Source organism: Gracilinanus agilis, chromosome 4, assembly GCF_016433145.1.
Source record: "Gracilinanus agilis isolate LMUSP501 chromosome 4, AgileGrace, whole genome shotgun sequence".
NCBI lineage: Eukaryota > Metazoa > Chordata > Mammalia > Didelphimorphia > Didelphidae > Gracilinanus > Gracilinanus agilis.
This window is the reverse complement of record NC_058133.1, coordinates 160,474,556-160,499,242: the sequence shown is the minus strand read 5'-3', so window position 1 is coordinate 160,499,242 and position 24,687 is coordinate 160,474,556. Positions and strand designations below refer to the sequence as shown.

At 38.0% G+C, this 24,687-nt stretch overlaps 1 protein-coding gene across 2 annotated transcripts in view; it reads right to left on the bottom strand.

The window, feature by feature from the left end:
* TRIM67 (tripartite motif containing 67) overlaps window positions 1-24,227 on the bottom strand; it is an 80,181-nt gene extending 55,954 nt beyond the window's left edge. Inside the window, exons 1-2 of one of the 2 annotated variants that reach the window (XM_044672613.1) lie at window positions 24,108-24,227; window positions 23,175-23,990 (exon numbers count right to left, since the gene is read on the bottom strand). In XM_044672613.1, the coding sequence (XP_044528548.1) occupies window positions 23,175-23,990; window positions 24,108-24,227 (936 nt within the window). Of the gene's footprint in view, window positions 1-23,174 lie in introns of both variants that reach the window. The other variant, XM_044672612.1, reaches the window with a different exon arrangement.
* Between the last annotated feature and the right edge of the window lie 460 nt (window positions 24,228-24,687).

The window sequence follows — 24,687 nt, the reverse complement described above, 5'->3', positions numbered from 1 at the left end:
AAGGATTCTCTTTTGTTTGTGTATCTGTTTGGTGATGGGGGGGTAAGATGGAGGGGAATGGTGGGAAGGGAGAGTTGGAAAACTTTTATCATCCTCCTTCCCAATAAGCCACATATATTTTAGGGAGGCAGAGGTAGAGCCCCAGCAGTTTCTTTCCTTGAATTCCTATTCAAGGTCCCTCCTGCAGCGTAGGAGATAGGGAACACAGCAGCTGAAACATGAACAATCAGTACAGCTGGGATCCCCTCCCCACTCTCTGACTGCCTGGCCAGCCTCTGGGCTTTTGGTTCTGAGATTTATCTTCTGTTCAGGATTTATATGCCATGAAAGATTAGCATCCTTCTTGACCTAACTACTCTACGTAGATTGGAGATCAGGGGTGTCATGGAAATACATAGATTAAAAAGACCTCAGCAGGACAAAAATTATTCAAAGAAATGGTAGGAACATTTATGTCCCTTCACCCTAGCCTTCCTTTTATGTTCTGGGTTTTGTCTTTTCTTTGCATCCATAGTGCTTAGTACAGTGCCTGGCACATAGTAGAATTTTAATGAATGCTTATTGGCTGACTAACTATTAACAGATGAAAAACTGTGTAAGGACTTTTGAGCTCTCAGATGTCCAACTCAGATCACCTTTTTGGTGGGACTTTCTGTAACCTCCAGACTTTGACTCTTCAGGATTTGGGAATAAGTCACAATCTTAATAAATATATGTATATATATGTGCATATATTTCCACAATAGATAAACATATTTTACACATATTAAACAAATATATGTATATCTATGTGTATAAATATAAGCATACGTGCATGTATACAATATATATTCCCTTCATTTTCAGTGGCTAGTTTGCTTTTTCCACTACTTAACTCCTTCTAACCATACCTATCTCTCTGGCTAACTTCCTCCCACCCCAAACCTGTTTATTCCATTAGTAGTTTACCCTTATGCATGCCCATACATAGCTAGCATCTCATCATTTTAAGTAGGAGGAAATTGGTGGGGAGAAGGGGGCAGATCTAGATTCTAGTCCTTTTCATGACTTGCTCCTCCACTTCTAAGTAAATAGGAACCAAATCAGAGAACATCGCCCATTTCATTTCTCAGTCTTCTTCTTTCTCATGTTGCTCCCCAAAACAGATGGATACGAAACATATAGATAAAATTCAGGGAAGAAGTAGAAAAATGATTTCCATTGATTCAGTGCAACCCTCTCCTCACCTTAGGGTGATGATGGCAAACTTAATACATGTGTGCCAGTCCTGACACACGGAGCCATTTTTGATGACACACAGCTGCATACCGAGAAGTATGGGGCCGCATGCCTTGGTTGAAACATTTGCTGTAGTGTAGTGTAGACACTCTGTGCACTATAGATAACAACTCTACCTATATTAATTTACCTCTTTTGCTTTATTAAATACAGTCATATATTACAATTATACATTTTTGTTATTTAAACTATAAATATCATGAAATTATGGTTTTTTCTCAAAGTGACACACCACCAGAGTTATGCTTGGTTTTTTGGTAAATTCTGACACACCAAGTTCATAAGGTTGCCCATCACTGCTTTAGGGTCTGCCAAAGGGCTTAAAAAAGACATTTTAAACCCATATGGACAGTGCATTATAGAAAAGGCTATTGTTGGGGCAGATAGATGGCACAGTGGACAGAATGCCTCACCCAAAGTCAGGAAGACTCATCTTCCTGGGTTCAAATCTGACCTCAGACACTTACTAACTGTGGGACCCTAGGCAAGTCACTTAATCCTGTTTGCCTCAGTTTCCTCATCTAGAAAATGAACTAAAGAAACAAATGGCAAAGCATTCCAGTATCTTTGCCAAGAAAACTCTAAATGGGATCATGAAGAGTTGGAACTGACTTAAATGACTTGCTAGACAGTACATCATAAAGAAGATTTTAGGATCTTGGAATATAGCTGTGATATAAATGTGGCACATCACAATTCATAGTTTGTGATCTCATTAATGGAGATTCTTTCTCTATTAGGAAAGATGACTATTAAGCCACATGTTTTCATCCTGTATGATTGTTGTCAATGTTCTTTCATTAATTTCCTCATAGAAGTGGTATCTAACTCACTGGAGGCTTTCCTCTGGATCTTACCATATTTCATGGACACTAATGCAGTTGTTGGGTTGTCTGTTATTAAGAAACAACTTGACTACATGACTGGCCCACCACTGTTTCTGGTTACACATGTCTTTGATGATGTCTTTTACATCACTTTTTATACCCAAGGAAACAACAATATTATGCTGAAAAACACATCTACCCCACTCCAATGCATCTCTTCACTGTCCTTTTGTTCCTGAAATTTCAGTTTTTAAAATAGAATTGCATTGCATGGTTATAACCATTTAAATTAAATGAGAGAATACTGGCACTAAAAAACAGGCTTTAACACTAGAGAACAGTTTGGAATCCTTGACAATATTGCATTTATTCCTAAATATACCCGAGCCTGTTATATTCTCTTAAATTCTGAATCTAGCTTATTGCCTTTTTGCAGCACCTGTCCAAGTTACAGACTGATGGACTAATTCATTGGGTTGTCCATCTAATTATAATATAAATGTATACACATGTACACATATACACATAAATATGATGTGTATATATACATATGCATGTATATATTAGATATATATTCTTTGTCCACATAGTTTTTCCTATGTAGATTACTGAGTATATATTTTTTTGATTAGCCTAGGCTAAATCTACTAATGCCAGTGGGCAGCTAAGTACACATCACTGTGAATAACAGGACTTCTTTGTTTTTTTGTCATGTAGAGTTTTTTTATGGCTGTGGATTTAATTAAAGAAGCCATGTAATGTTCTGGGATTTGAGGCAATCAGTATAATGTCATCCATAAATAAGAACCTTTGGAGAATATTACCATCTATAGGCTAACCTTGCACTTGTGCTTTGCATAGTATATCTTTCTTGACATTAATAAACATCTTTGGTGAGTGTCCTTGTTTTATCACTCTCTTGATAATGATGATCAGAGGATTGTTGAGCAAAGTTATCCCTGAAGTTATAGCTATTATATTAAATTCATATGGTTTTTTCACATGCATTGGCGATACCCTATTGGAATATAGTTTTAAAAAGTTAATCTTGCTCCATTGTTATGAGAATGGTGTACCAGTGCATAAAACATATCTCTAATGAAAATAGGAGAATAGAAAAGGCAGGATTTAATCAACTATTTGCCAGAGTATATCATATTTTCACAATTATGCAAGGAACTAAAAGATAAATTAATAAATCTCACTAAATTTATTGTTTCAACTATAAAAGGTGTGACTAAGTAAACCAAAATGTATCTTCAAAGGCTCTCATCTAGCATGCTTATGTCATGATCATATGAGATTCCTTGATAGATGCGACCATGGAAACAATTTTCTTGAATATTTCTCTGATTATTAGAATCAAGCAAGGCATAAATCTGAGAAAGATTTGCCAGAAGTGTGCATTGCTGTCATGGAGGATGTTTGAGCAGAGTCTAAATGGAAGAAGAACTCCCTTTAGATAGCAAAGTCTTCTAGAAACTCATTTTTATAGATGACTTAGTGAATATTGCACTAATGCCCAGTATACCACTAAGCATCTTTAATGAGATCTATGGCACTCAGAAGAGATCAGTGACAAAGGAGAATCTTAAAGGATAAAGAATGCATATTGTCCATACTATAACATATAGTTGGATGGGCAACCCATTGCATTAATCTAATAGTACATTTATCTTGGACCTTGGACAGGCACTGCAGATAGATAATGAATAGTATTCTGAATGAAACAGGAGAATGGGCTAGATTGCACCAGAGAAATTTAGTGTCTTCAGCAATTCCAAACTTTTAAAATTGCATGTTATAACAATATTTTCACTATATGCCACCATCAACTAAAAATAGTTATATGATCTGGATATTAATGGTTGCACCATAAAAGAATCAGAAGATAATTAGATAAGATACTTTCCTCAACTATGGCTAGGTAGAGAAACAAGAGATAGAGACTATCACAAAAGATAAAATGAATAATTTTGGTTATACAATTGAAAAGATTTTTTCAAAATTAAATTTAACACAACTGGGATAAGTGGTTGATCTGGAAAAAATTATTTGCATCAAAGATCTCTGACAAGACTCTAGAACCAAAGAAATACAAGGAACAACATATAATATATCAACAAACATTTATTAACTGCTTATCATGTGCCAGGAACTATGCTATTTGTTTGAAAACAAAGTAAAACAAATTTATAAAAACCAATGTGATTGCCCAGTAGATAGGTGATAAAAAAATTTGAGTAAAAGTTCTCAAAATAATTTTGAACTATTAAAAAACATATGAAAGTTTACTCCCAGTCACTAAAATAAATAGAAATCAAAATAACTATGATATTTCAACTCGCACTCAACAACTTGAAAGATGAGAATAGTTAATATTGAAGAGTAATAGAGAGACTGAAACATTTATACACTATTGGTGGAACTGTGAATTGGTTCAGTTGTTCTGGGAAGAAATGTGAAATTACATTAAGAAAATGACTAAAATATTCATACCTTTTGTTCTAGAGCTCTCATGGCTAGGTAGATATCCCAAAGAGGTCAGTTATGAAAAAGAATGGTCTTAAATACCCCCAAAATCTTAATAGCTGCATTTTGTAGTATCAAAGAAATGAAAACAAAGTAAATATTCAGCAATTTGGAAATGGATAAACAAATGGCTTGTGATTGTAATGGGCTATTACTATACTATAAGAAATTATGAATATGATGAATGCCTGAGAAGACCTTTATCAATGGATGCAAACGAAGCAAGCAGAACCAAGAAACAGCATATACAATGATCAAACTATGCAAATGGAGGAAAAGCCACAACAAAACAATCAAAATAGAATGCTGTATAATTACTAATTTGACATCAAAGAAGAGTTAGGAGAATGTAACTCCCATCCTTCTTTATAGAAGTAACAACCTATGGATGCAGAATTCTGCAAATAGTTTCATATATGGCTAATGGGTTGATTACTTCTGGCAAACTGTTGTGTTTTTTTTTTCATTTTTTTTATTCTTAGTTATATGGTCTCCTTGATGAAACTATGAGATGGAAAACTGCAGGCTTTCCCATGCTCTATAATAGAGAAAAACTTCACAGTCACACAATTGACAGAAAGATGTAAGGAACATGAGAGCCCAATTTCTTGTCTGTTTGTTTTTTAATTACCAAAAAAAGTATTTGAAAGTATTTGATTTGATAGACTGAATACTTTATTTATTTGTTTATTTCTTTTTTAAACCCTTAGCTTCTATGTATTGGCTCCTACGTGGAAGAGTGGTAAGGGTAGGCAATGGGCGTCAAGTGACTTGCCCAGGGTCACACAGCTGGGAAGTGTCTGAGGCTGGATTTGAACCTAGGACCTTCAGTCTCTAGGTCTGACTTTCAATTCACTGAGCTACCCAGCTGCCCCCTAGACTGAATACTTTAAAGCATTGATGGATCTGTAATTTCATTGACATAGTCTCTCCAACAGATTAGATCCCAGCCCATCCATACCTTTTCATCCTGATCACTTCTTGTCCATGTGCCCCATCAATTTTCTATAAAAGACTCACTCAGCATGTTGGAGGACTTCCTCTAAGTCTTTTAATCTTTTATGATCACTAGAGTGCATGTAGGCTATCTTTTTGCTGCTCCTAATTCTCCCCAAATGTTTAGCCCTTTTCTAATCATGTTTCCAAATAATATTTTCTACATCACTTCTCATACATTAGTAATCCCAGATAATATGCCTTTGTCTATATGCCTCTCCTTGCCCCTCTAGTCTTTCACATGAGAATCCTTCTCAGCCTAGTACTGGGTATTGCATCTGGAAGGAGCTTAAGTAAATAGTTATTGTATGAATATGTATGTTATATATGGAATAAATAATTAATATGCTACCTCCAGATCTCCATTTCTGTATCTGATCACTACATATATGTGATGGTCCCTGTATCCCACACAGCTAAGTACTGACTCTGCCACTACAGAGAAGAGAGCTAGCTCCAAGAGAAGTAGATACTGATTTTGTGTCAAGGTCAGGGGACTATTAAAAATTAAAGAGAGGCCTAATCTTCCCAAGGATGACTCTTAGAAACATTTATACAGTGTTGGTCCAGTTGCAGGGTAAATGCTCCTGAAACTAAGGAAAATTAAGGTTATTCTCTCTGCACATTCCTTCCAGATTGACCATCCAAGGGAAACATTTATTTCCCAATTTGATCACAATAGGATGCAGTATTTCAGGGCTAGTACCAGGAGCAGAGAGCCTAATTCAATCTTTGCTTCCTCCTAGTATTTATATATTCTGCTCTCTGTCACACTAGAGACTTTGCTCTTGCTTATCTAGTGAGCTTTATTTATTTATATATTTGAAAATATAATTTATTCCCCAGACAAGCACGTGGCAAAATTCTATACTACTTTTGAATATACTGAGCCCCTAAGTCTAACTAAAGTCCATTGCTATTTATTTCAGCATCTAATGAATGCTGTAGCCAAGGTAGTCAGGTCAATATGTATGGTCTTTGTACCATGAGGTCCAAGGGGAAAAAATACCTTATTCCTCCCTACTTTGTCTATTATGTTGTTTTCTTTCCTTTCCTACCTATCTTAATCCTTTCTAATGTCAAGATAAATATAATTTCCTCTACCAACTTGACTGAGCAATTTGTTACCAAGTCATTCACTTGTAAAAACTGAAAACAAATGAGGCATTGGACAGACATGCCCATATAGTACTAGAAAGACTGCCCAAGAACATACAAAATTTTGAGATATAAAGGACTTCTGAGGTCATCTCAGTTCACCTCAAAATTTTATGAATGAAGAAACTGAGCCCCAAAGAGGTCAAATGATTTATTGAAGCTTATAGAGGTGAAAGTGACAGAACCAGAGTTTGAATCCATGCCCACTAATTCTAGATGCAGCATTCATTTCTATACTCCAAAGTCCATCTCTATCTCCTCAGATGATCCTTATGAAGATTAATCCTAAAACACCCCAGCCCAAATAGGAAGTTAAAAAAATCCATCTCAATTCCAGAGAGGTACTCATAGTATCATAATTTTGAATAGCAAAGAAGTAATCTAGCTCTTCTATAATAATTTGTCATGCAGTTATGTTCTGGTTGGTCTCTTTTCTCAAATCTCTCCCATTTCCAGTTCATTCTCCATATAGCTGTCAAATTACTCTTTGTAACATGAATGCCTGACCATGGTATCTTTTCTACTCAAGTAACTCCATTATCTCTTTATTTCCTTCAGGATGAAATATAAAATTCTTAATTTGGCTTTTAAAGCCCTTTGTAACCTGGATCTTTCTACTTTTTCCCGATTACATTAATCTCCTCCATCCACTCTGATCTAACAACATTGTTCTATTCGCTGTTCCTCACACATGACACTTCCATCTCCCATCTAATCTCAATTAGATCCTCATCACAGAAATGTAGACATTCTGTTCCTCCTTAATCAATTTGCTATCTCATTCTCCACAATAGCTGTTCCAAACCTTGCTTTCTTCAAGTCTCCCACAGTACCCCTCTTCTCACTCTCCTAGTTGAAGACTTCATGTGCTTTAATGAAAAAATTAAAGCCATTTGCCAAGAGCTCCCTCTTCTCTCATTTTCCTCATCTTGTACAACTACAACATCTTCTACCACTATCTCCTCCTTCATACCTATATTACTCGAAGAGGTGTTTCTTCTTGCCAAAGCCAACCCTTCTGCATGCATCTTTGATTTAACCCCTTCCCTGTTTCTCTAATAATCTACTGTATCATTCCTACTCTCTTATCTTTGATCTCTCCCTATATACTGGCCCTGACTAAAAATATGTCTTAACTACCCTTAAAAAGTCCTCACTTAATCTTACCACCCCTTCCAGCTTCTATCCTATATATCTTCTCCTTTTCATGACTAAACCTGAGAAAGCTATAGCTAGATATACCTATAATTAGGTAGTTTCATTTCCTCTCTTGTCATTCTCTTTTAAGCCATCTATATTTTTATTTCTGATGCCATCATTAAAACGACCATTCTCTCTAGATTTATGAGTGATTCCTTAATTGTCAAACCCAATGGCTTTTTCTCATTCTTCATCTAACCTAACCCTCTGCACTGAAACTGCTGATCACCTTCTCCTCCAGAATACTGCCTTCTCAACTAGGCTTTTGTGATGCTGTTTTCTCCTGATCTTCCTTCTATCTGTTCAATTGCTTATCACACTTTATGGATGATTCTTTATCCATGCCATACTCAACATCTGTGTCTTTTAAGTCTCTTTCCTGGAACCTCTTTTATTTCTCCCTATATGACTTACTCATTGATTTCATCAGTCTCCATGGATTCAATCATCATCTCTATGTTGAAACTTCCAGATATATATGTCCAGCCCTAGTCTCTCTTCTGAGTTACAAATCACACATCTCCAATTGTCTTTTGGACATCTCAAAACTGATGGCACAAAACCATTTCAAACTCAACATGTTCCAAACTGAGCTCATTAACTTTTCTCCCAAATATTCCCTTCTTCTATATTTTTATTACTGGTACTACGATCTTCTCAGTGAATCAATCTGCAGCTTTGGTGTCATCCTTGACTCCTTGATCTCATCTATCTTCCATATTCTATCTGTTGCCATATGTTTTCATTTCTCTCTGTCTATGGACCTGTCAATCAATCTTCTGTCTCTTCTCCTCTCCATTCACACAGTCACCACTCTAGTTGAAACCTTCATCACCTCTCTACTAAACTTCTGCAGTGGTTTTCTAACTGGTCTCCCTACCTCAAGTGTCTTCCCATACCAATCTGTCCTTCACTCTGCTGCCAAAGTGATTTTTTTCTGCTTTCGAGATGAGGATCAAATTGAAATTCCTTTGGCATTTAAAGTTCTTCATAAATTGTTTTCTTTCCATCTTTCTAGACTTCTTATACTTTACTCTTCTACATCCATTGTGTTTCAGCAGTGCTGACTTACTTGCAGTTCCTGGAACTTTACACTCTATCTCCCATCTCTGTGCTCTCATACCGGCTATTTTCCATATCCTCTTCTTCACCTTGTAATTTCCTTGACATCCTTCAAGATTTAGCTTAAATCCCACCTATTATAGAAGTTTATTCCTGCTCCCCCAGCTACTAATGCCTTCCCTTCTCAAATTGCCTTTTGTCTACTCTATATATATTTTGTATGAACCTAGTTGTTTATATGTTCTCTCCTGCATTAGAATGTAAACTCCTTCAATTTTTATCTTTTTTATATCCCTAGCATTTAGTATAGTCCCTGGCAAATAGCACATATTTAATAAATACATTTTGGCCTGAAAGAGGGAAGATAACATGGCTATGTGGATTGGACAAATTCTTTTCTTGGCCCTATTTGCTGTGTGGGGATGATCAGGTCCTTAGCACACTTTAACATGAAGGATTCTCTTGAAGGCTCTGTTTTAGATATATTGAGTTTGAAATTCTCATGAAACATACAGCTTAGAATGTCCAAGAGAGAGTTGGAGATATGTGATTGTAATTCAGGAGAGAGACTAGGACTGGACATATAGATATGTAGATCTTTTACATGGAAATGATAATTGAACCAATGGAAGCTAAGATCAATAGCCTAAGAGGTTCTATGCCTTGGACAGCAAATTTCAGCATTTTTTTTTATCCTGGGACTCCATTCTAGGAGCATAGGGCCACAACCAGTAGGCAATGGGTCCCTCAGGGTCACCCAGCTGGGAAGTGTCTGAGCCCGAATTTGAACCTAGGACCTTTCGTCTCTAGGCCTGGCTCTCAATCCACTGAGCTAGCCCAGCTGCCCCTACTTTAGGTTGCAGTTTCTTTAGCAGATGTAGTTTTTACAGGGTGGGGTTGCTAGCCCCACGCCCAACCCTCCTCCTTTTTCATCCGGGCTAGGGACCGTTCTTAGCCCAGGAGTGGTAAGGGTGGGCGATAGGGGTCAAGTGACTTGCCCAAGGTCACACAGCTGGAAGTGTCCGAGGCCGGACTTGAACCTAGGACCTCCATTCTCTAGGCCTGGCTCTCAATCCACTGAGCCACCCAGCTGCCCCAATTTCAGCATACTACCCCATTATAATAAGTAGCTTGTTTTAAGCCAACGAGCTCTACCATTTGTTACCAGTGAGTGAATCCTTAGGCAAGGAATATCTCCTCTCACTTCCAAGCACTCACTTGAAAAATTCAAATCCTGGCAGAAATTTTGCACCAGTCACCATGTCATTCTCCCTCCTTTCTCAAGAAGTTTTGCACCTTAATCACTATCTATGTTGATCCTTTCCCAAACTTCCTCAAACCTGAAATCCATTGTGATATGTAGTAGGATTAGAAATAGGTATATTTTTCTTAATACACATTGTTAACATATGTGTGTGAAGAAATAGCTTTCAGATGGGATTTAGACAGTTTTGGACAGAGAATAATGTGATGTAGATGTGAGAACTCAAGTCTTTTTCAACAATGTGCAGTGTTGCTATGATTGTATTAGAATACGTTAATGTTATCAAGAGGCAAAGATTTTTTTTTTAAACTAGAAAAATTAAAGTGTGAAAAAACACAATTTCATGGTCACGAAAGTGGTGGAAGACCATATTCAACTTCCAAGCTTAAAAGTATGATGGGGAATAACTAATTAACACACATTGTTTCCATGTGAAAGTGAATAAAACTAAAAATGAGAAATTATAGAAAAATGTAGGCTAAGGTGTAATTTTTATAAAGATCTTTTTGGGAGAAATTTTAAAGTAAAAAAAAAAAAGATCAAAGGCGAGTCTCTAAGAGTCAGGAGGCTTTCATTTAAGTACAGGAATTTAAGGGAAAAAATTAGAGGAAACAAAGAAGAATCTAAAGAGAATAAACTAAAGGAGGGAGTGAGGAGAGGGGTAATGGAAGGAAACTGTCAGAGTTGTGGCAGTTAGAAGCAGTCAGCTGATGAATGTTAAGTGAGTTATGTCTGACTGGTTGCAGAAAGAATTGACTTCATTGGATAAGAGCTTCAGTGACAACTATGTCCTTTATCACCACATAGAATAAGAGATGAAGCTACTCATAAAGACTTTTGCTGTGTGCTTCCTCATTTGTCTAGAAAAGGAAAAGAAGAGGTGGGTTTGTAGCTGCTTTCATGTACTAGTGGGCTTAGTGCCAACCTAAACTGTGCAGCTGTTTGCTCTCTTCTCATTGGACAAGAAATCCAAGGGAATGAATGAATGGCTGGGCTAGGATTGGCTGTAGAACAAAGAGAGCCAGTTGTCTAACTTAAAGACTTTCTCAAATTTATAAGAATATGAGCCATTACCCATTTGACAAATGGTCAAAGGATATGAACAAACATATCAATATGCTTGTTCAGATAAAGAAATAAAAGTTATCAATAATCATAAGAAAAAATTTTCTAAATCCCTCTTGATTAGTGAAATGTGAATTAAAACAACTCTGAGGTACCACCTCACATCTATCAGATTGGCCAATATGACAGTATAGGAAAGTGATAGATATTATAAGGCGTGGCAAAATTGGGACACCATTCTGGAGGGCAATTTGGAACTATGCTCAAAGGGCTATAAAACTGTGCATAGTTTGATCTTGTAATACCACTACTAGGTCTGTATCCCAAAAAAAATTTTAAAAGGGGAGGAAGGACCTACTTGTACAAAAATATTTATGGCAGCTTTTTGTGGTGGCAAAGAACTGGAAATTGAGGGGATATCTCTCAATTGAAGAAATCTGAAAAAAATGTGGTATATGCTGTTGATGGAATACTATTGTGCTATAAGAAATGAAGAATAGAATAATTTCAAAAAAAAGGTGGAAAGACCAATATGAACTGATGCAAAGTGAAATAAGCAGAACCAGGAGAGCATTATATACAGTAATAGCAACTTTGTGGAATGATCTACTGTGAAAGACTTAGCTACTCCCAACAATCAGTGTTTTAGGACTTATGATAAAAGATGCTATCCACCTCCAGAGAAAGGAATGATCAACTATGAATGCAGATTAAAGTATACAGTGTTTCACTTTAGTTTATTTGTGTTTTTATTTGGGGGTTTTGGTTTTATAGAATTATTCTCTTACAACAACCAAGTTGAGGAGAACTGACAATCCTTATTTTTGTGAATTACGGGGTTTCTAATCCAGGCATATGAAGACTCTCTCTGGTAGAAGGGGCAGATGAGAATAATGTGATCCAGTAGCCATGAGGACAGTAGAAGCAGGTACTATGGAACACTTAGAGCTTGGTTAGACCCTGAAGAAACCAAGTTTATCTACTATATCCTGAGCCATAAGCAATCATCTTTTCTTTTTTCTTGTCACTGGACTTCTATGACTGGAAGAGAGAGTGAGGCCAAAGACTTTTAAAAAATCTTTACCTTCTTTCTTAGTATCAGTTCTAAGACAGAAAAGTGACAGGGACTAAGCAATCAGGGTTAAGTGACTTGCTCAAGGTCACACAGCTAGGAAGTACCTGGCCTTCTATCCACTATAGCTGCCCCAGGCCAACAATGACTTTGCGCAACACTGCCATATTTAAATCCAATTTATGTGAAAGTCAAAAGTCATTATCCAGGGATGCCATTTTGGTCTTCTTTGAGTAAAAAGAACAACAATTTGAAGAGTAATTGAAATAAATATCTCTTCTATAACATTGGTGAATGCCATGTTCTATTGTTATGTCAGGACACCTTTGGTCCACATTAAGGGAATGGAACAAGCATTTATTAAGTGCTTATAATATATCAGGTACTGTACCAAGTGCTTTACAAATATATGATCTTCACAGCAACCTTAAATACAAAGTGCTGTTATTATCCCCATTTTACTATTGTGGCTACTGAGACAGACAGAGGTTAAGTGCCTAGGGTCCTGGCAAGAGTCTGAGATTGTCTAGAACTCTAATCCACTGTGACATCTAGTTGTCTTTAATTATCAGGGTCATAGGAATGATTATACCCTAGACCATCATTTCCATAAGTTTTCTGTTTCCTTAATTAGAAGCTCTGACATTCCTGTATCTGATCATAACCTATCTCTCCCTTTGCCTCACCTTTCCTAAATATATTCTCGGCCTTCACTTAATCTCTCCATCTTTTTTTTGCAACCCTTACCTTCCACCTTAGAATCAATACTCTGTATTGGTTCCAAGGCAGAAGAGCAGTAAGGGCTAGGCAATGGCAGTTAAGTGACTTACCCAGGGTCACACAGCTAGGAAGGGTCTGAGTCCAAATTTGAACCCAGGACCTCCTGTCTCTAGGCCTGACTCTCAATCCACTGAGCTACCCAGCTGCCTCTCCCCCCCCCATCCCCCATCTTTCTAACATTTAGTACTTTCTCAGCTGGTTCTGACTTCACTTTCCTCTTTCCCTTATTGTAAATCATTTAAACTCTATAATGTCATGTACTTCAGAATCCTTCTGACTTCACTTTCCTCTTTCCCTTATTGTAAATCATTTAAACTCTATAATGTCATGTACTTCAGAGGCCTATTGTCCTATTGAAGCTCATTCTTTGCCAATCCCACCCCATATTTTTCCACCACCCACCACTTTACATGCTGCTGAATAGAGTTGGAGGAAGTGCCACGAGTATACTGCCTGGTGTCACTAAAAATTCATGTTATACAACTTCAGATGGGCCCTTGCCACAACAAAGTAATTTTTTATTGCTTTATAATTTATTCTATATCAGATTCCCTACTAAAACTATTCCAAATCTTTTCTTCTCACTTCAAGTCTCCCACACTTCTGCTTCTCATACTTTTTCAGAGGGAGAATTCAACCTCTTTTTTTTTCCCTGAGAAAACTGAGACCATTTGCTGTGAACTCCCTCTTTTCTCTTTACCCCTTGACATCATCCCCTACTCTTTCTTCCTTATCTTCAGTTTCTGACAAAGATATGGCCTGTCTCCTTGCTAAGGTTAGCTCCTTTACAAGTACCTTTGAACTCATTCTCTCTTACTTTTTCCAGAAGACTTCTCCCTTTTTTTAAAACACCAACCTCTCCCAATTTGCTTTTTCCTTTACTACCTCCAAACATATCCTAATCTTAACTCCTCTCAAAAAACAAAAACAAAACCAACCCAAAACTTTTAAGACTCTACCTTCTCCTCAAGCTATTGCCCTACATCTTTCCTCCTTTTCTCAGATAAACTTTTAAAAAGTTGTCTAAAACTTCCAGACTTCAGGATTTTCTGAGCCCATGCACATAAGGATTTGTGCTGTGAAGAGCCCTAGAAATAAGTCATTTCATGGGGAAATGATTTCAGTCATCATAACACTTTGATTAAAGAAATTTATCTAAAAAAAAGTTGTTCACATTCACTGCTTCTACTTCCTTACATTTTACTCTTTAGTACTTTACAACCTAACTTTCAACATCATCCCTCAACTGAAACTATTCTAACATTTCCAAAAATCTCTTATTAGCCAAATTTGATGGTTTCTTCAGCCTCTTTCAGCTCTGTGCTCTATTTGATACTGTTAACTCTCCTACTGCATAATCTTTCTTCTTTAGGTTTTTGTGACTCTAATTTCTATTAGTTCTCTTCCTACTTGACTGATAGTTCCTTCTCAGTTTCCTTTGCTGGTATGTCATCCATAGCATATCGCCTGTCAATGTTCCCAGAGGTTCTATCCTAGGCCTCCTACTCTTCTCCCTATATACTTTCTGTTAGTGACCTTATATTTCCTAAAGGTTTAATTGTCATCTTCATGCTGGATCTAGATATTCAGTCCCCAAATCCCCCGGGAGTCATTCCATATCACCATTTGCTAATTGGACATTTCAAACTGAATGTCTGAAAGACATTTCTAACTCAATATGTTCAAAATATAACTCCTTATCTTTCTTCCTACATCCACTTTTCTTCCAGACTTTCCCATTTCTCTTGAAGACATCATTCTTCTAAACTTTCAGATTTGTAGATTTGGCATTTTCCTCAATTCCTTTCTCACCTTGATCTCAGCTATTCTATCCTTTGCCAATTTATATTTTTTAATTTAATTTATTATTTTTAAATTTTATTTATTTTAAATTTAATTAATTCAACCTCTTCTTTCTATTCATATTGCCGTCATCTTGCTTATGACCATAAGCATCACATGCCTAGATTATTGCAGTGATTACTTAGTTAGTTTCCCTGATTCATATCTCTTCCCGCTTCAGTCCATCTTCCACATTGCTACTATGAAAATGATTATCCTTAAGTGCAGATCTGACCATGACACTTCCATACTCAAAAAATTCCAGTGGCTCCCTATTGCCTCTGTGAAAAAGAATAAAATTCCTATGTATAGTTTTTGCAAACTGTCCTCAACTCATTTTTTCCCCAGTCTCATTATAAATTACTTTATCTTCATTGTTCTGAGATCAAGAACTGGTCTTCTCTCTGTTCTTCACAAATGATACTTCATCTCTCTCCTTTGCACTGGCTATATTCCATGCCTAGAATATGGTCATTAGCTCTGCCTTTTATAATCCATGTCTTCCTTCAAGATACAACTCAAATACCACTTAGAAAGTATAGTAAATAGAGTGCTATGCCTGACATATAATAGATGCTTAATAAACATTTATTGATGGATTAAGAGGAGCTGGACTAGATGATCTCTCTGGTTTCAGTAGCTTTACAGCTGTATCAAGGTACAGATATGGTTGTATGCAGCTGATCCCAGAATTACTCTCTCTATAAGAGGGTAAAACTACCTTGTACAATTCATTGCCCACCACAAATATGACTTAGAGGACTTGTGAACCATGTAGCAAGGGAAGAGTTATGTTACCTTGAAAGAGAGGTGCAGTTAAGAAGAAAAAGAGAGGGAAAGGAAGAAAAGAAAAGGAGAAACAAAAAAGAAGGAAATAAAAAATGAACAAAGAAAAAGAAATAGAAAAAGGAAAGAAATGAAAAGAAATATTGCATCTTAACCCATAGTCTGAACTATTCAGCACATCTTTAGCTAATTTATCTTTAACTTTCAGTCACTAACAGATTGAACAGAAGCTACTTGGAGCGCTCTGCTTCCCAGAAACCTCAAAGTTGGTAAAAAAAAAATCAACTTCACACTTATTCAAGCTCTCAGTTGAAAAAAAATTCACTATCCTCAGATCTACATACACTGCCACATGCTCTGAAAGCTCAGACAGGTTTCTAGCTAATGATATAGTACTTATAGCTGATGTCTAAGGTAATGTGAAGCAATCAGTGGAGTGGGATGAAATTCTAAATCCCTCAGCAAAATTGTATAATGAATGTGTCTTCTTCTTCCCCTGAGAAACACCCTTTGTTGTGTGTGTCTAAAATCTCAATTTTTTCATAGACCTATAAGACCTGCAGATGCTGCCAGGCATTAATTTTGCTTATGGAAGGAACTTTTACATGGCTCCTTGGAGTCTGACCAAGCACTGTTAAACCCAGGAATCCAGGTACAAATTAATACTATCATTGTAGCACATAATAGTTTTCTCTAGGGCTTTAAAGATTCTTACTACATCCCTTTTCACAGAGGAACCAACAGGAGTGCAGAGGCCAAATGCCCTTGGGCATAGTATCAAAAAAACCAAATCTGTGGCAAAGGCTCTTTCTCTCTAGATTTCTGCTTTTCTAGGACATGTACTCCTTTGTATCTGTGCTGGCTCACTGGGAGCAGCAGTCTTAGGGCTGTGAGATGACAATTTAAAAAATAAACCATCTGCTATACTCAACATATTCCAAAGAGTTCTGAAAGAAGCATTTATCTAGAATTTTGTAAATGTTTCAGAGATCTGTTCCTACCTCTTTCAATTCAGGGTCAAGTTACCTCTATGCAGCAGCTCAGGCAACAAGTCAAAGAATTTATGATAGTCTGTGAAATAGCATGACTGTTCTAGAAGTCACTAAGTGCCTCACCTTGGCCTCTTTGGTTCCTAGTGCTATCTTGGAGCAGATGAAAATCACTTTGTATGTTGTTTTTATTGGTTTCTATGCATCCATCTTCTCCCTCTCCACCCTTCTCTCCAATTAGAATGCAAATTCCTTGAAGTTAGGAATTTTTTGTGTCTGTATGTCTAGTACCTATCAGAGCGTCTAGCTTATAGTAAACATTAAATGTTTGTTGAATGAATAAATCAGTGCTACTCCTTACCATCATAAAAGTGGGGTTCCTTGTCCAAATGCCCTCTGAAGTGACTTGGCCCTTCATTCCTATTTTTTGCAATTTTATTTTTATTCAAGTCGGAAGTGTTCACTGGAGATGTTAAACCTCTTCCAAGGGAATCATGTGAAAAGGTGTTTGTTGAGATCAGCAGCTTTTCCCATTCCTCTAGAAAATGTGCTAATCTATCTTTCCTCAAAATAGATACAATGTGCCAAACATGAGTCTCAACTGTAACCTCAGGATTATACTGCTCAGAGATAAATTCAATGAAACTTGAGTAGTATCTATACCAGAGTCTGATGAAAGCTTTGTATGACATAATTGAAGAATGCCATGGTTTCAGTTTTCCACCTTATAAGCTTATAGAGTGCAGGTATGGGCTGACTAAGTTTAGTTTTAGTAGTGACTTCGGGGGTTTTTATAAAGCTATGTTGGGGGAGCTGGAGCCTACCACAGGAAACTAAATTTTTCTAAAAAAATCAGTTTTCTGGTTGGAATTCAGACTTTGGTATGCATTTTAAGAAAAGGTATCCTTATGGCTAACAGCTAAGTTAAGTACATTTACATACAAAATAAATAAAAGCAATTGTCAAAAGAGTTCTGCAATAATTTCTTATTATAGAAAAGGCATGTGTTTTTGAATGCAATTAATAGGATCCCTTTTTCTGTTTAGAGTGATGAATCACCTCCATGAGGCAATAGGTAATCAAGGCATCATTTTCTACACCATCAAGAGCTTCATCCTATGGAAGTGACCGTTGGCTCTATAAAAATTTTTTTTTAAATTTAGAATATTTTTCCATAGTTACATGATTCATGATTCCACCCCTGCCTTCCCTTCCCCCTCCCGGAGATGACAAGCAATTCCACTGGGTTATATATGTATCATTGTCCAAAATCTATTTCCATGTTATTCATATTTGCAGTAGAGTGATCTTTTAACATCAAAACCCTAATCATATTCCTACTGAACAACATGATCCATCATATGTTTTTCTTCTGTGCTTCTGTTCCCATAGTCCTTTCTCTGGATGTGGATAGTGTTCTCTCTCTCTGTGTCTCTCTCTCTCTGTGTCTCTCTCTCTCTCTGTGTGTGTCTCTCTCTCTGTCTCTCTCTCTTTTTTTCCCTATACCCTTACCTTCTGTCTTAGAATCAATACTGTGTTGGCTCCAAGGCAGAAGAGTGGTAAGAGTTAGGAAATGGGGGCCAAGTGACTTGCCCAGGGTCACACAGCTAGGAAGTGTCTGAGGTCAGATTTGAACCCAGGACCTCTCATCTCTAGGCCTCGCTCTCACACGCTGAGCCACCTAATTGCCCCCATCTTGGGCTCTTTTTTTAAAGAAGAACTTAAGCTCTGGAAGTTTTATCAAAATGGAAAGATTTCTATGGATATCACAAAGGACCACATTTCCATCATCCAAGCACATAGCAAAATTTATTTCCACAAGGCTGGCCACCAGGTACTGAATTTATTTTGGCCATAGTAATTTATCAAAGCATTTTACTGATGTGTAATGGATGGACTTGTGATCTACATTAGTGGGAGGGATATTTGTATTGATGGAAACAGCTCCTCAGTATGACAACATTTTCTTACTTAGATTTAACAAGTATTTTTCCTTGTCCTCATAGTTCCATCAGGAAAATAGGAGCTATCAAATCTATGTATTTGATAGGGAAACTGAGGTAGGATATTGAAATAGTTTTCCCCAAGATATAGAAACCCTTCAAACTATATCCTATGAAAGTATTCATAGCTCATTTAAAGAGCCTGAAGTCTTTGAAAAGAGTAACTCTCTTTTGATCACTTCTCCTGTCCCACCCATTCCCCATCTGCCCCCATTCTTAGTGTTTAGAAGATAGCATTCAGACTTACTTCTAGAAAGGTAAATGAATTTTACACTCTCTAATATATGTTGTATTTAGAACTCCTATTTCCTGGGTTACTAAATCTATGAAGTCTATGTACCTAATCTCATGTCATCTGATCATAATTTTATTTGCTTATTGTTTCTTATTTATAATATGGAGAAGAGAGTTTTAACTACTTGACTTCAAGCAGATAAATATATGCCAAAATCTTATAATCAATGATAATATTCAACTATTCCTGATGATATGTAACTCTTTCCTTTTTCATTTCATTTTTTCCTCATTCATTTTCATTTTCATAATCTCTATTCTACTCCTTCCTCTACCTCTACTTTTTTCTTTCTCTTCTTTCCCCCTTTCCCTCCTTTTTGTCTTTTTTCCTATTTTCCTATTACATCTTTCCCCTCTCTCATTCTTCCTTTACTATGCCTCCCCTCCTTTCATGTGCCTGTCTCCCATGCCGTGCTACTCGGCAGCACCCACAGATTTTTTTAGCCCTGTTTGCAGAACAAATAAAAGTTGCTGTCTAAACCAAACAAATAAACAAAATATGCATGTAAATGGATACAAGAAGATCAGTTCAGACAAATTAGTAATTAGAAAGTAGTAATTAGTAACCAATTACTGTGAAATATTCTGCTAAAATACAAAAGCTATGTAGTTTAGTGTAGATATTATACCCAATAGAAAGCTATTTTAGGACCACTTAGATAAGCATGCTAAAACTTCTGGCTAGCTCTTCCCTTTGGTTCCTAGGTTAATTGTCCTAAAGAAGCATTCTTGTTTCTGACCTGTGGTTATCTATAAGTCTGGCACTATCATTAGATCTTTGTGAATGTCATTTGTATAGTCAACTCAGATATAGGAAAGTATTCAACAAAGATCCTCAAGGCATTGGGATTACAAAAACAAGAGTATTATTCTTGTCTAAAAGATGGAGAGGTGGAGCCAAGATGCTAGTTAGGTGTTTGAAACCAGTTGAAAGGTTGGTGACACAAGAAATACTAATTTTTATAACAATTTCAAGGAATTTAGGTGAGGGCCTCAAGGATCTATGGTTGGCCCTATTCTCTTTAATATTTTTTATCAATAACTTGGATTAAAACCTAAATCATATATGTTTTTTTCAGATTTCAAGATGGCACAAAGTTGGAAGGGATAGCTAACGGATTAGGTACCAAAGTCAAAATCCCAAATGATCTAAATCACTGCTCTGAACCAAGTCAAGTAAGGGGAAATTTAATAGAGATAAATGTAAAGTCTTACATTTGGGTGCAAACAATTAATTCCACAACCATAATAATATCAGGAAGGCATGGAAAGAGGCAGTTTATCTGAAAATCTATGGGGCAGGTAGTCTGTTTAGAAAGAATTCTGGTTCTAGAATCAGAGGATATTGGTTCAAATCCCATTTCTAATATTTATTCCCTGTGTGATCTTGAGTAAGTCACTTAATTTTTCTAGGTCTTATGTTCCTCATTATGATAGGATTAGATTAGATGGCCTCTGAGGTCTGCCTGATTCTATGATCTATGTGTGTTTTGTCAGCTTTAAACTCAATAAGAGTCAATATGTGATATGGAAAACAAAAAAGCTTCAACAATCTTAGGTTGTATTGAAAAGCATAGTGTTCAAGACTAGGGAGGCAATAATTTCATTGTACCTTCTCCCCTCATTATCATACTGTACCTGGACTATCATATTCAGTTCTGGGTACTGCATTTTAGGAAAGACATTGAAAAACTATGAAGCAACCAAAATAGGACAACCAGGGTGATTAATTAACATGCTATGTGAGAATTATTTGAAGAACTGTGGATATTTAACCTAGATAAGAAGAGACACAAGAGAGACATGATCTTCAAGTATTTGAAAGTCTGTCATGGACCAGAAAGGTTATGATTTCTTTTGCTTGGTCTCAAAGAAGCATTGAGTTGCAAAACAGCAATTTTAAGGTTTATATAAGGGGGAAAGATACTAACATCCAAAAGTGGGGAGAACAACTTGAAGAACTTCAGCAAAAGATAGATGACTCCTTGTTAGATAAGATAGAGAGGCAATTGTTATTCTGGCATAGATGAAATGGTGGCTTTTGAGGTCCCTTTAAATTCTAAGTTTCTGTGTATATTTCAATTTAATAAATATGTTTCTGCTTCTGAAATACAGAAGGAGAGAACATTAAGTTTCATTTCTAGTTCTCTGGATGACAATGATTTTGACTGATTTGTTTTCTTTCATTTTAAATTTATACCTTCCTTACTCTATTTCAGATATAACATATTTGGAAAACATTCATCTGATTGTGAGAACTTAGGTAAATGCTTCTAAAGATGGTTTAGGATGTTTGTCATAAAAATATAATTGTATAATAAATGACTTGTATTATTTGAAAATGCAATTAATGGATATACAACTAGGAGCTCAAACTTTGGCTGACCTGACTCAACAAATCCTAAACACAAGTTTGTCCAGGTTGGTCATGGGATTTGGAGTAGAAAAATGGTGAAAGTCTTTCTCTTTAATAAATGTTAGAGATCTGGTCACATTTTTTATTTTCAGAAAAAGAAGCAGGCATTTCCTTGGCTAGTCTTAATTTATTCAAAAGACATTTATTAAGCACACCTACTATGTACCACACACTATACTATACTTAGAGAAAATAAAAATTCAGATAAGATATGGTTGCTGCCCTCATAGGACTTATTATATAGTAGGAGTTTGAGATACAGAGAGAACGATAATAGATAGTATTTAATTCTGTATTAGAGAGATCAAAAAATAAAATGTTTTATGAATCGTGAACAGTAGGTCATTACCAACAGGATAATCAAGGAAGGGTTCCTGGAAAAGTGGCATTTGAATTAGTTTTTAAAGTAAATAAAGAATTTGACGGTTTTTTATATAAACTCTTATTTTCTATTTTAGTATCAATTCTAAGACAGAAGAGGGGCAAGGGCTAGGCTATTGGGGTTAAGTAACTTGCCCAGGGTCACACAGCTAGGAAGAGTCTGAGGCTAGATTTGAACAATGTCTTTTCTTGAGTTCATCATTGACTAAAACATTTGGTCCTCTCCCATTAGATGTCTGGAGTGTTTTTGCACAAGGTCCTCTCTCTTTTTATCTTTATGTTGTGAGAGTCACACATAGCCAAGTAGGAGTCTCTTTAGAAAGTCAGCAGGGAATTAGCTATCCTCTTATTTAAGCAGCACACCTGCATAGTCCTCTTCAACTCAGCCTTTGCCTCACATCGGGCAATTCTAGGGAAAAGAATTCTAGGGAAAAGAAATGGGTGATAAGGGACAGCTGGGCAGCTAGGCAGCACAATGGTAGAGCCCTAGAGTTGGGAGGACCTGGGTTCAAATCTGACCTGAGACACTTCCTAGCTATGTGACCCCCAACAAGTCACTTAATCTTGATTTTCCACTCTTTTGACTTAGAATTGATGCTAATACAGAAGGAAAGGATTTTTTTTAAAGAAAAGAAATGAGTAGTATTTGAGAAACATCCTACTGAAAAAAGAATTAGGCATTCAAATTTCACTATAGTACTGGTTGTGACACATGATTTTCCAAGACCCATAAGATATTGGCTTTTCAGAGATTCTAGGAGAAGAAATTTACTAGCAGTAATGAAATGCTAAGATAAAAGTATAGAATGCAAAGGGAGCAAGTTGAAGGGTGATGTTGTACACGTAGGAAAAGGAGTTAACCCAAAATACCTAAAGTTTGAGGAGGAGCCAAGGAATATTTTTCCCTTTGGAAGTAGGAAGAAATTGGGCATTTTTCTTGGTGCTATTTGGGGAACTTTCCAGTGACCTAAGGAAGATATTGCCATTGGGTTATCATCACAGGAAGTTGGGGGTCAGATTCTTCTCTGACCTTCTCTACTTGAACTAGTTTTCTGAGAAGGCTGTGAATTTCTATTCCTACTTCTTCCTATTTCATTCTTGTAAGTAAGAAATGGAGAAATTCCTTGCAGTTAACTACCAACCTTCTGCCCTTCCAGAACTCTCCTTTTCACAACTGCCTATCTTTCAGCTATACATTTGACCCTAAGATACTTCCACTTGCTGCTCACCTTGTGCAGTTTCCACATGGCCCCCAGAGGTTTGACTTCATGCTTGCTGTGCCGGCCCTCTTCCAGACACTGGTAGCAGACAGGAGTACGACAGCTCACACAGTACATACTATAGTTCTCCAGCTCATGATCCGTGCAGGTAGGAAATTTACGGACCCCGGTGCCCCCTGCTGCTCCTGCCCCAGGACCTGGGCTTTTGCTGCTGCTGCTACTGCTGCCACCGCTGCCGCTGGGGGCTCCTTGGGTAGCACCTAAAGGTGCAGAGGCCGCTGGCTGTGGCGGCGGTGGTTGCACCAAGCGGTGCTTGGCAAACGGTCCTCTGGACGGATGGCATTTGATCTGGCAGGCAGAGCAATAAAGTACATCGCATTGCTCACAGAGCGTGGCTGCTGGCTCCGGAGGGGTGCGGTCGCAGAGCTGGCAATGGGCAACGGCAGCTGCTGCCGTTGTTCCAGTCCCGGACCCCCGGCTCTGTTGATAGCGATGTACAATGGCCTCCAGCAGCCGGTTGCGCTGGAAGCCACGGAGGCCGCGGTGGTCCAAAGAGGCGCTGCGGTGGCACTGAGGGCAGGTGATGGAGCTGGAGGAAGAAGAGGACAGGGAGGAGCAGGCGGCGCCGCGGGCAGCTGCGGCTGAGGAGCCAGGAGGTGCGGGCACCATGGGTAGTACCCGCACTCCATTAGGGGACTTAAGGCTGGGAGTGTAGGAGCCATAACCGCTGTCCGTCTCGCTATGCAGGCTCAGCTTGTCGGCATGATCCCCTCCCCCAACGACACCACCTACACCGCCGCCGCCGCCACCACTGCCTGTGCCTCCCACGGCACAGGCAGGTCCAGTCCCAGGTTCATATTCTGGTGGAGGACCTGCAGCTGAGCCGGTAGGCAACGACGGGCCTCGAGTGTGCAAGAGTGGTGGAGGCAGGTGTTGCTCGCTGTCAGGAGTCTGCACAGCGATGGTGCGGGCACAAGGCAAGCAGACGTTGTGGGAACAGGGCAAGATGATGGGTTCTCGGAACAGGGACCCGCACACTGGGCACTTCAGCTCCTCTTCCATCGCAGCTCGGGTGGAGTGGGTTGCTCAGAGGCTGGCGGGAAGGCTCGAAGCCCTGGGAGTTGAAGGGGGCGGGATTGTGATTAGGACCGTGAAGCCAAGAAGGTAACTGACATCAAAGAGGCATGGTTTCCTGCCCCGCCCCCACTTTGTGGTGAACACTTCTTTCTATTCTTTTGCTGTGACTGCCTTTACACCTAGGGCTCCTGCACTCCGCTACTTTCAACCCCAGGCCTGGAGTGAGTTCCTCACTGTCCCCCCGCCCCCCCCAGTAAAACCTCGAAGTATTATGTGATGAATCAGCAAGAGCGCCGCCCTGAGTTGCAGAGCTCTCTTCTCAAAACCTGGGCTAGAGGAGCAGGCAGCCTAGCCAGTCTTTCCTCTCTCTCCCTCTATTACTACAACCCCTTGACTCCTGTAGGTAAGCTGTCAGGGCCCCTTCATAGAGGAGTGGAAGATATAG